General features: G+C 43.0%; 1 protein-coding gene across 5 annotated transcripts in view; it reads right to left on the bottom strand.

The window, feature by feature from the left end:
• Positions 1-12,758, bottom strand: part of LOC148039521 (plasma membrane ATPase-like) — a 113,362-nt gene that overhangs the window by 19,994 nt on the left and 80,610 nt on the right. For all 5 annotated transcript variants that reach the window (XM_087691579.1, XM_087691570.1, XM_087691595.1 and 2 more), the window contains 6 exons: positions 1,730-1,968; positions 1,236-1,268; positions 1,042-1,123; positions 762-922; positions 446-619; positions 168-350 (listed from right to left, as the gene is read on the bottom strand). In XM_087691579.1, coding sequence (XP_087547705.1) covers positions 168-350; positions 446-619; positions 762-922; positions 1,042-1,123; positions 1,236-1,268; positions 1,730-1,968 — 872 coding nt within the window. The remainder of the gene's footprint in view (positions 1-167; positions 351-445; positions 620-761; positions 923-1,041; positions 1,124-1,235; positions 1,269-1,729; positions 1,969-12,758) is intronic.

The raw sequence follows: 12,758 nt of genomic DNA, 5'->3' as shown, positions 1-12,758 counted from the left end.
TGAGAGAGAGAAAGAGAGAGAGAGACCTATCCTGCATCTTCTAATCATGCCATCTTACCTTTTTCGTAATTAATACAATTACCTATTACAAAAAAAAAAAAAGGAGAGAGGCCCAGCTTTATATGCTACAACCACAAATTGCAATGAAGATATGAAGTTGCTCTTACCTTTCTTTTAAACAAGAGATTCCAAGGGTCTTCAGATAGGGCGTATCGTACAACAAACTTGATAATATCAAGGGGTATGTAAGTAATAAAACTATAGAGCCATATAACACCTGCCCATTTCCAACCAATTCCCCTCATATTTGCAAATTCCCAATTAGCATAAATTGCTATGAGCGTTGCGATCTGTTAGAAACCAACCATTACTAAATATCTGTTTTCATAACTGCTTGAAACAAGTGTAAATGAAAGTATTATTGCAAAATAGACTGTGTACTTACCAGTTGAGCTAAAATAAAGGCACTAAGAAGGAGGAGACCAGGCCGTTCTTGGAATGACCAACCTTGTGAGCGTGTGACAAAAATAAGAGCTTGGCTAATTATGCTTACTTGCAAGTAGATAGCAGCTGTCAAATGGCTCTTGCTAGCTCCTATGCTTGTCAGATCAAAGTGTTTCTAAAGATCAATAACCAACATTACTGGTAAGCATCAACAAATGAATGCTTATAAAAAGCAATTACTGGCTCAAATTGGGTAACTTGAACAGAAATAATACAGATTGATTATGGAAATAATACTGATTGATTATGAACCATACTTCGAAAAAGTTTGTCCTATGAGCAACCCAGAAAAAGATCACTGTCATAAGTGCGAGATATGTGCCCAAAATGATGCCAGTTGTGAAAATTTCCTTTAGCTTCCAGCTGTCTGGGAAGGGTGAGGGTTTCACCCGATCCTTTGAAATAGTCATGATCGTGCCTTCCATGAACACAGTCAATAAAAATTCAAATACCAAAAGCTGAATTAATGACACAGGTTTAAAAACTGAAGTAAAAGGGCACACAGCTTACAAGAACATTATCTTTTTTGTCACTTACCATCATTCAGTATGGCAATTATAAGAACCATGAATGGAGAAAAATCGAATTTCCAAACCAAAGCCAGTAGCAAGAACCCAACCTGCAAGACAGCATGATATTATCTTACAATCTCAATTGACCACAGAGCATTGGGACCACATATTCTAAAAACAATGTATTCTCAGATATCAAAGTGCTTTGAGAAGCCTCACCACAATACGTATTGTAATAGAAACAGCATATATCTGCATCAGTTCAAATAGTTAAGAACAAAATATAGTAAATTTGAGTACACCTCTCAGTTAACATTATTTGTTGGTGATTACTGAAAGTAACACCACAAATGTCAGTTTTTGCAATTAGAAAAAACAGACGACCAAATTATTGAAGTTCTCTTCCAAATTCTGTAAAGGAAATGCATGGATCAGGAGTTTGTGCATTGAGCTTTTGAGTGCTGTGTCATCTGAAAATTTGGGTTAGTTCACTGCCTAAATACATACTTTAGAACTGGATATTTTTACAAAGTCAACCTGTTTCTTAGTTTCAAACATCTATCTATAATTGACAAGCTGGGTAAAGGCTTGTCACGGATAAATTAAATTAATGAGGAAATTACGTGAATTTGTACCTCCATATTTTGTATGCTGTGTGCCCTAAAATTACTATCGTGCCTACAGGCTGCACTAGTCATTAAAATAATCCTTACTGTATAATTCTTCATCCTTTGGAAAATAGCACGACTTGTGAGCACAGCGCTAATGATGACACTTAGTCCAGGCTCTGTAAGAACAATGTCAGATGCACTCCTTGCAGCATCAGTTGCCCCTGCGACAGCAATACCAATGTCTGCCTTTTTTAAAGCTGGAGCATCATTCACTCCATCTCCTGTCATTCCACAAATGTGCCTTTTTTGTTGCAGACGTTTCACTATCTCATATTTGTGTTCTGCAATCACAAAACTTCATTACCTCTCTCTCTCTCTCTCTCTCTCTCTCTCTCTCTCTGCCAGTGGTAAGCCTGTGCTGCCCTAAAATGCCATGACCCTGAACCTGTGCTGCCTTCAAATGCAGTCGTGACACAATACCTGAAATGTCACTGTCATGAACTGTCTAATGCAGCCATGAACTGTGACTGTCATGAAGTATCACTGTGGCAAACTGTCCAATGCAGCCGTGAATTGTCGTGAACTGTGGACTGAGTGATGGTCGAGCTGGTCTGTGCTGTACGCCCTGAACTGAGGTCGTGCTGGTATGCAGTCAACTACTGCAGTTGTGCTGGCATGATCATGCTAGAAATGGAGAAAGAAATCCATGAAAAGGTCCAGGTTGAATTGCAAGAAGAGATTAAAATAATGCATTAATAAATAAATGCAAATTTGGAAAGCAAATACAAATGCAAACAGCATCAGAATTGGACACGATGAGAACCGAAATGCAAAAGAGCATAGATGCTTGCAAGACAACGATATTGCAATTAAAAGAAGAGATAAATGCACATAAGAAACAAGAAATGAAAGTACAAGGGGAACAGCCAGCCATGCTGGAGCTAAAAATATGGACGGAGGGATTGAAAAGGATATGCATACATGGGCAGATGTGATAGGAGCAAAGAAACTGATGGAAAATGTGGAAAATGTAATGAAGGAAAATGCCTAGTGGATAGAAGTGGTCAAGAAGCACAAAGAAGTGGCAAGGAAATAAGTGGAAATGATAAATGATATACTTGGCAAAGAGCCAAAAAGAAAGATATGTGCATTCCAAGTAGGATTTGTAAGATGGGCTGGAAAAGACACCCCACATGAGGATGCAAAGCCACTAAGCAATAAAATGGGGGGAACAAAGGTGGCCTTTATGGATGTGTGGCACATTAGTAAAGATGGGAATAGTCAAGGGAAGATTCTAGTACTGGAATTTGCAAATATAAATAAGAAGAAAGCTTTCTTGACACATAGGAAAGTACTCACAGGGGAAAAAATATTCTTGGATGAGGATCTTACTCCATCCCACGTGGCACACAAGAGAGAGCACATGCGGTGCATGCTTGAGGCGAGAAAAGAAGGAAAGTATGTTGTATATCATGATGGGAAAGTGATCATTATGGAGCGCCGGTCTACATGATGGTGCGCAACCTATGAGACTTTGCATATAACAGTTTGGAACTATAATGAAGCTTTGAGACTTGATGCAAGGTACTTTGAAGATACTTTCAAGAACTCAAACATTGCTATGTACAGAGGCACACTAGTGTGCAGGTAGCAGCTTACCTGACATACATGGATACAAATGAGAAAGTACATATCAACCTCAACCCAAGAGGCTCAAAGGGACAAGGGGATTAAGTGGTGTAGCTATTCTGTTTAGAGAAGGGCTGCAAGATGTGGTCCATGTAATGTATAGAAAGAAAGAAAGAAAAAATATATTACCATCTACATAGGGCCTATGTGGCCTATGAGAGAAAATCCGGGATACATCTATGTCTAATGTCATCTCATCAATAAAATAAAAATAACATTAAAATAAGTGGCCTATAAAACAATGCTAAGAAGGGATATGCCAAAGTATAACCATGTTTAACATTGTCCCATTGGTTGAATGAAAAAGAAGTCCTAATTTGACAGAAACTATTTGTAGAAATTGTGAAAATAACATTAAAATAAGTGGCCTATAAAACAATGCTGAGAAGGGCTATGCCAAAGTATAACCCCATGTCTAACATTGTCCCATTGGTTGAATGAAAAAAAAGTCCTAATTTGACAGAAGCTATTTGTAGAAACTGTGGTGGGGACAATAGGTGTAGTTAATCTCAAGATCCACAACATGATATCAGCTATGATGCGGTCCCTAGCTACTCCATTGATATGCTTGGTGGTGAGTCTCTGGTGTCTCGTGATGATGGCTCTAATTTGGCTACAGTGCAACCTCCTTGGATGTGGTCCTAGTAGACAGGGTGGTCATGATCTGCAAAGTGCAATCGCTCTATCAAGTGTGACTCCACGGCATGAAGTGGAAAGTGTCTGACAGGGTGGCTCTATCTCTGCTAGGCAAGTAGTGTCAGTAGGCTTTGATTTGCGAAAAACGTCTATCACTACTCTTTGTGTGGGTCCCTTTGGGGGAGCCCGCTGTCAAAGTGAAGCAATGTGGAAGCGAATGACCGTGACAACGAGTGAACAGAGACAGAAAGAGACAGTGGAACGCAAAAAATCTACACTGAAGAATGCTGTATAAGGATGCAGAATTATACACGCGTGCAGAGAGAATATCTGCGTATGTCCCTGCCTCGACGATCTTGATCTCCGTCAGCCCCAAGAGCAATCTCCATAGTCAGCAGGCTGAAATCTGTGAGAGACTATACAAGACTGCTGGAAACTCAGCCTATTTATAGGCTGGAAATAATGCCAATAGTTGATCAGGTCGGCTGCAACTGATGCAGTCCGACTATTGCCACATGGCAGCCTGCCACACGGCACCTGCTAACGTGGCGTCTAGGGAATGACTCTCAACAACCCCCCTCACATCTTGGACAGGGCAACAGACAGAGGGATCTGGAATGCCAATGAAGTAAAGCCTGGGGAAGTGCCTTCGTAAACAAATCTACAAGATTATCTTCGGTCTTACAGTATTCCACATCAATGGTCTCATCCAGAAGCTTCTCTCCCTAATGAAGTGGTATTGGATCTCGATGTGCTTTTTCTGAGCATGAAATACAAGATTCCATGCCAAGGCAATGCAACTCTCATTGTCGCACCGCAAAATAGTAGGACGAGTTTGGGGGTAGACAAGCTCCTCCAACAAACACCGAAGCCATAGAGTCTCACATGTGGTAGAAGATGCAGCCCGATACTCTGCCTCAGTCAAAGATAGGGCTACCATGGGCTGCTTCTTGGCACTCCAAGAGATAGCACCAGCACCCAAGATAAAACAATAACCTGTAGTAGACCGCCATTGGTCCATGTCGCCAGCCCAATCCGAATCACTCCAACCTGCGAAAACAAGATCAAAAGCATCTGTACCTCTGCTGGATAGGAAATCCCAAGGTCAGAGGTTCCCTTCGGAAACCGAAGTATCCTCTAAGCAGCCTGCCAATGCACCTGCTGAGGTGCACTCATGAACCCAGTCAAGAGACCTATAGCAAAACATAGATCAACCCGTGTGTTAAGGAGCCAAATCAATGATCCAATCAACTGATGGTAGCGGATAGCATCCGCCAAAGGAGAATCTGCGTGTGAAGTAGCCTTCTAGTTTGGATCCATAGGAGTAGAAATGGACCGACAATCCTCCATCTCAAAAGTCACCAACAGCTCCTGTACATATCTTTGCTGAGAGATGAAAACCCCCCCCCTGAGTCTGATTTATCTCGTGGCCCAAAAAGAAATGGAAAAGTCCTAAATCCGTCATCTCGAACTTCTGATATAGGGCTGTCTTCATCTCTTCAAACTTCTAGGCATGATCACCTATAACAATCAAGTCATCAACAACACACGACCACCCTCAGAAGTGCGCACATAAAGCTACGGATCGGCGCTAGAGTGCTGATATCCCAACTTCGCCTGGAGAAACAAATCAATCTTCTCGTTCCAAGCATGCAGAGCCTACTTCACGCCATACAAGGCCTTCTTCAACCTGTAAACCTTCCCATCTGAGGAAGCAAAGCCAGGAGGCTGCTCTACATAGATCTCCTCCTTCAAATCACCATTCAAGAAGGCAGACTTCACATCCAACTGAAAGACAGGCCATCTCCTATGACGAGCCAAGGCAAGAACAGCACGAATAGTCGGCATGCCAGCAGTAGGGGCAAAAGTATCATGGAAATCAACACCTAGACACTGTGCAAAACCTTTAGCAACAAGGCGAGCCTTGTGCTTGTCCAAAGAGCCATCGCTATGGTACTTGGTCTTGAAGACCCATTTGACACCAATCACCTTCTTATGAGAGGGACGAGGCACAAGGTACCAAGTGCCATTCTGCTCAATAGCCTTCAACTCGGCTTCCATCGCTTTCCGCCAATGATCAGACTGTAAAGCCTCATTCACTAATGTAGGCTCTCTATCCTGCATAACACGGGACATCAAACAGTAGTTAGAGCAAACAAGCTCCATAGTGTGTGCCTCGTGTTGCCGTGACCTCCGCAGTCCATCTTGTGGTTGCCACTCCTCAGAGACCCCCTCGATCCTTGAATCTCAGAGCATATTACGGGCCCAACGAGGAGGAGGCCGAATCTCGCCTCATCGGCGTTCTCCATCTGCTAAAGTTTCTGGAAGGTCCACCGTCAACGGAGGACCAATCGATGAAGCCGATGGTTGGGAAGTAGGCTCCTCATCTGAAGAAGAGTCCTCAAGAGACACAAGCTTGAGAGGAACAGGTGTTGGGGCCCAACTATCACCGAGATCTCCAAGTACACGGTGATCCTCACCCCTCTTTGGGGCTGGAACCTCCGTGAACCCAACATTACGCCTTGTGTAGACATCCCGCTTAACAAGATCATACAATCCGTAGCCTTGAGATTGCAAGCTATAGCCCACATACACCTGTCTTCTAGAAGCCACTTCAAATTTGTCACGCTGTGTCTTCAAGATGTGAACATAGGCATCACACCCAAAAACCCTGAAATAAGAAACATCAGGCTTTGATCCAAAGTACACCTCAAAAGAAGTCATACCAACAACAGCGGAATTCAACCAAGAGGCCGAGGACACAAATCTTGTGCACCGAGAGAAGATGATACCCTAAAGCTAGCACATAAAGTACCTCAGATGCATGGGCACCACCATGCCCATCTAGAATAAGATGCATGTTGCCCCATCCTTGAATAGGAATAGACGAACTATCTCCAATAAGAATCTGACCAATGAGAAGGCCGGAAATGAGTAACACCTGTTGAAGAAGGAGCCATGTGCCAAGAGGCACCACTGCCAACAATCCACTCCCGAGTAAATGAGGCCATCAACATAGCATCAAAAGCTGCCAACAAGGTCGAATCCTTAACCACCTCCAAATGAAGAAAAGCAGCTGATGAGGAAGCAGTCACCGCTCCGGAATCCTTTGAAGATTTCTCCTTTTTCTCCTTGTCGGGACAATCCTTCTTCTAGTGACCTGTTTTGCCCCACAAATGTGACAAGTAGACTCCTTGTCTTTGTCCTTCTTAGATTTGTCGTCCTTCTTCTTCTTTTGGTCTTTCCTCTTCTTCTGAGAGGATTGACCACCAAAGCTTCAAATTTCGGAGCATTGGTTCCTTTCAATTGCTCCTCTTGGTTCAAGACCATAGGAACCAACTCTTCCCACCGAAGAGTCTCAAACCACCCTGAAGCAATCAAGGCAGAATAAAAACCACTGAAGCGAGGCAATAACTGTGAAAGAAGAGTTATCGCCATGTCTTCAGAAGTGATCACCTTCCCTGCGTGTTGATATGCTCTCGCATGGATGATGACTTGTTGACACTCACAGTCCTCATTTGCACTTCCAAAAAAACTCGCTTCATGACGGTCATCCAACTATACATCAGATCCAACTCCAGTCATATCTCCCTAGCTACCATCAAATGCTCCATATGAGAGATAACAATTGTAGTACATCAAAGAAATAAAAACGAGTGAATGTGAGCATTGAGTTTATCCCAATGTGTCTGATCCTTTGCCAACTCCACATTCTCACTAGAAGAGAGTCTCGACTCATCTCCTAAAGAAGGACAATTTATAGCCTCCGTAACAAGCTCCACCAAATCATAGGACTCCAATATGGCAAGCATCATGGCCCGCCAGGTGCGGTAGTTCTCACCATCGAGTTTTTGATCGGAAGGAAGAGCCGGTAGGACAGGCATCTTTCGGTCCATCATTGCTTGAAACTTTGCCTCGGCCTCAGAAGACATCTTCACCTACAATGCCTGCACAAAACACAAAAAGGAGCCCCCTCTAACTGTGAAAATACAGCTTGCTAGGGCTGAGGTTCGCTCGTCCTGTTCCTTCTTCACCCGCCAGAGGCGATGAAAAAGTAAAATCTGCACTTGAAGGCCAAAAACACAGCTTTCTTCCTTCTCTAACAGCAAAAACAACAACAGCTTCAGCAAATCTTCTCTTTTCATGCAAGCCCACGCTCGCTTCAGCCTTGTTCTGATGTGTAGCCCACCTGCTTGCACTTGAATGCTGAAAACGCAGCCTTGTGTCGTGCTGAAAACTCCTCTTCAGATAAGTCCACCCTAGGTCTATCCCTCAATGCTTTGATACCATGTCTGAGTGAAGCAATGTGGAGGCGAATGACCGTGACAAAGAGTGAACAAAGAGAGAGAGAGAAAGAGACAGTGAAACGCAGAAAATCTGCAGTGAAGAATGTTGTATAAGGATGCAGAATTATACATGGGTACAGAGAGAATATCTGCGTATGTCCCCACCTCGAGGATCTCGATCTCTATCAGCCCCAAGAGCAATCTCCACAGTCAGCGGGCTGAAATCTGTGAGAGACAATATACAAGACTGCTGGAAACTCAGTCTACTTATAGGCTGGAAATAATGCCAATAATTGATCAGGTCAGCTGCACTGATGCAGTCCGCCGACTGCTGCCACATGGCACCTGCTGACGTGGTGTCCAGGGAATGACTCTCAATACTAGCCTCCTATCTCGTAGTGGTGCTCTATAGTGCCTCTGGAGCTCTAAGAGGAAAAGGCCTAGGCATCTCTGGTCCTCGTATTCTATAACACGACAAAGAGGTCCAAAACCATCACAAAAGAGGTAGTAGTACCATCCTCATACATCATAGTATATGTACATCTGCATATGTAGTATTCCTCCATCTCAAGTTCTCAGTCACAAAGTTGGCAAGTCCTATCCTCTATTGGAGTATATGTTCATCTGTCTATCACCACTTGTAGCCTATGAGAGGAGGTGCGAATCTATCCAATAGCAGTCCGTATGCTGTGGGAGAGATGGGTGCCCATGTATGGTGGCCTAATAGTGAATCCATCATCAAAGAGATGCAAGAAGTGACTCTGATAGGACTCCATCCTCAGTCCTAAGGGGAGCAATGGATGGATCCATGTCCTTGTTATCTCAATTCTCAAGTATCATCTCTGATCACCAGGTTAAGCTTTGATTGGCTAAGAGAAAAGTGTAGGGCAATGAAGGTTGAGGTCAAAAGGTGGAAGGTGGTCAATATCCAAACCATGTAGGCTCATCCAAATAGTCATTTATGAAAACCAACAGTTCTTTTCACCTTCTACTCCTAGTTGTCTAGATGGACTTAGTGTCAATCTAGAGTATACATGGTGTGGGAGCTCCCACAATCTATGCCAAAAGGTCATTGCCTTGAAGAGTGCCTCCGTGACTATAGGTGCTACCCCTAGCTCTACTTTGATAATAGGATGTGGGGCGGAGGGCTTAATCCCGATCATGCCTGCTATCATCATGATCAATGGTTCTTTCCATGCCATCCCAATCATCATAATAATCTCTCTATTCTAATCCGAATAGTGAGTGGGCTTAGCCACTTGTGGTACAAGTTGCAGCCCTATACCTCTGCTCCATATAGTAGTGTAGGTGTGACTAGGGTGTCAAACAACCATAGTTTGGTACGTGGCTCCTGGAACTATATGTGAGCACATTGACTCTTGAGTGCCCCCTACTGCTACATAGCCTTGTGACCAAACTGGCTTTTGATACTCCTCTCAGTGAAAATCGTGGGCCAAAGAATGTGACTCCCAAATAGACATATTCCCTGACATGCTCCACTGTCTTTTCCAAATGTGAACAAGTACATGGGTCTAGTTATCCATGTTACTGTAAGTGTTGAAGACTATGGTTTTGGTCTTCTCAAGGTTTACTATGAGGTCTCTATCTTTACAAAAGATGTGCAAAGCATCTAGGTGGCACTGCAATCCCTCCGGTGAATCCCAAATGAGAACAATGTCATCTACATACAACAATATCTGTATCAATACCCTTGCTAGGCTGGTTCTGGCTCTTCCTCCTCGGTCAGTGTAATCAAACACTTCATCTATGTATAAACCAAACAATGTGGGTGAAAGTGGGCATCCTTGTTTTACTCCTATGGTACTGTCAATCCTCTCTGCTGATAGCCCCCTAGGTACCTGTACATGGCTTGTCACTATCTCATATAATGCATAAATACCCCATCGTATACCCTTTCGTACTCCAATATCATGTAGTATGCAAGGCAAATGCTTTGCGGAAATCCAAAAAGCAGCAATACATCCTCTAGTCTCGAGCTCCACTCTCCTCGATAATGGCTCTGAGTGCGAGGATATGATCCAATGTGGTATACCCATGTCTGAAACCTATGTATCCTTGTGCTTTCTTGCCTTGCATCTCAGCCCACTCACTAAGTTCATGCTCTAGCATAGATCCATATATCTTGGCCAAAGTATGGCCGATCATGATAGTCCTGTAATTACTAGCGATCAAAGGATCATCACTCTTAAAGAGTGGGATTATAGTATTGTCTAACAACTCATAGGGAAGCCCTCACATACTGCATTATTGAACATATTTGCTAGTATGGGTGCTAGTATGTCACAAGCGTGTAAGAAATGTTCTACCACTAGCTCATTCTCATCTTATGCCCTCCCATTCTGTAGTCTATAAATTGTATCCCTAACCATTTTCCATGTGAAGACAGACCATTGTGTTGGCCTACAAGCTCATGGGGGCTCCATAGGTGGCTGTCTTGGCAGATCCTGCAATTGTCTCCTGTAGTCAAGCCAAGCACCTAGTGATGTAATCTGTATGGGGGGATGTCTCTCGTGAAACATCTTCCATGCACTCTTGCTATCCCATTACAAAAATAGCTAATATATCTCTACCTCCACTTTTGCCAAGTAGTCTTGTTTCTTCTACCCCACAAGGCATTTGACGAGCATCCTCACTTGACAACATGTCCGACTGCCTGCCTCCACTTCTCTTCATAAGCAAGCCCGAGTAACTCTACTCTCATCATCATACCAATTCTTTGGGGAGCAATAGAGCGTGTCGATCTACATTGGGGCAAGCTGTGTCGGAATGCATACATGGCTGATCTATGTATGGCTTTTGCTAAGCTCCTTGTACATTCCTCTAAGGATTTGCTCAAGTCCAATGTATGTAAACTAGTCTGCAAGGAGTTACTATAGATGTGTGAGTAATCTTCTACAAAGTAGTATTTGGGATATTTAGAGAGGCATGGTGTTCCATATTACATATGTCCACAAGAGATCATGAAAGTTAGAATAGCATGATCTGCTATTATGCCAATTGGTCTCTTAGATAACTTAAAGTTTTGGAGGTCTCGTATCAATGTTGGTGAGCCTATCAAGTAGTCCACAGTAGTTGCCCCTCCTTTGTGATTCCAACATGTCAAAGTGTCAAAACCTGGCCATTGTAGTAGGCTATTGAAGATGGCTAGTCTATCTGCACTTCCCAAAGTCAATAGATATGCCCCATAGGTGCTCACTTCCTTGTCATGGGCTCTCCTTTGTAGGCCTACTTCATCTATGTCAATCTCCTTGAACATGGCCTTATCATGCATGTAAAAGTCACTTTGTCTATCTCTAGCATGTACATTGAAATCCCCCACTAACAATATGCCCCCAATGCTAGCATATCTCATAATATCCTCATAGAGTACATCAAAGGGAAATCCATCTCGTGTAGCATAGGTCAAGTTTGTAGGAGGAAAGTAGCATATTGCAATGAATATATACCATGGTCTTCCTACATGTATCCTCACTCATAAGTATCTTCCATCACTATCTCTCTTCATTACCTTCACATCCCTTTAAGGTATTCCTGATATATTATGGCCACACCTCCAAAACCTCTAGTGCTTCCTGGCTTTCTAGCTACTAGACGAAATGTGCTTTCCCACATGTATCCCTGCACATCTAGTAGTCAACTACCTTTACATTGGTATATTTCTATGGACATGACTACGTCAATGTTTCGGAAGCTATCTTCAAAGTAACCAAGATCCAAGCATAGGTCTCCATTGCAGTTTCATATTGGCATTCTAAGTGTCTCATAGGCCTTGTACCATCATGAGGGCTGTTTTGTCAGTGAAGACGACCCATCTATCATTCTAGATGGCCCATTTTCCCTCTTTGTGAGCCTCCAATACTTTGGGCATGTGCTCTTTGCGATGTGCTATCTATGCTCCAGTAAGATCCTCATACAAATAAATCTTCTCAGCTTTGAGGGCTCTGAGAAAAGCCTTTTTTTTTCTCTCCGTCCCCAAAATGAAGAATTAGAGCCTTGGACTTGGAGTCCTCTTTCCCCACCCTCCAAGCACTAACTATAGGTACCTCTGAAGCCCAATTTTGTTTGCAAGTGTCTTAGCATCATCTTGTGGGCTGCCCTTCTCTTCCCATCCTACTACCCAAACATATAATACCCTAGCTCGTCTCCTAGCCTCTTCTTTGAGAGTAACATTCATTACCTCAATCTTGTTCATTCATATTCCCTTGTTCTTTTTACTACTACAATCCATGGGCGGGCCTCTTCTATCTGCTTCTGTGTTGTGTTTGCCACTTTTTCCATGAGTGGACCTCCCTTTTACATGCCTTCAGTGCCTCTTTATCCTTTTGTAGTTCTTCTTCCATGTTTATTTCTTTTTCCTTAAATGTATTTAGTTCTTCACTCAATTCCAAGACTTCAGATTTGCAAGCATCCACCGCTTTCTGCATTTCAGTTTTCAGCGCGTGTATTTCAGACAACATCTGTGCTTGCAATTCATTATTAACCTTTATCTGTATATCTTG

This window comes from Lygodium microphyllum, chromosome 2, assembly GCF_053477565.2.
Source record: "Lygodium microphyllum isolate KBCC chromosome 2, Lygodium_microphyllum_v1.1.10, whole genome shotgun sequence".
NCBI classification, from domain to species: Eukaryota; Viridiplantae; Streptophyta; class Polypodiopsida; order Schizaeales; family Lygodiaceae; genus Lygodium; species Lygodium microphyllum.
This window is presented reverse-complemented; position numbering and strand designations above follow the sequence as displayed.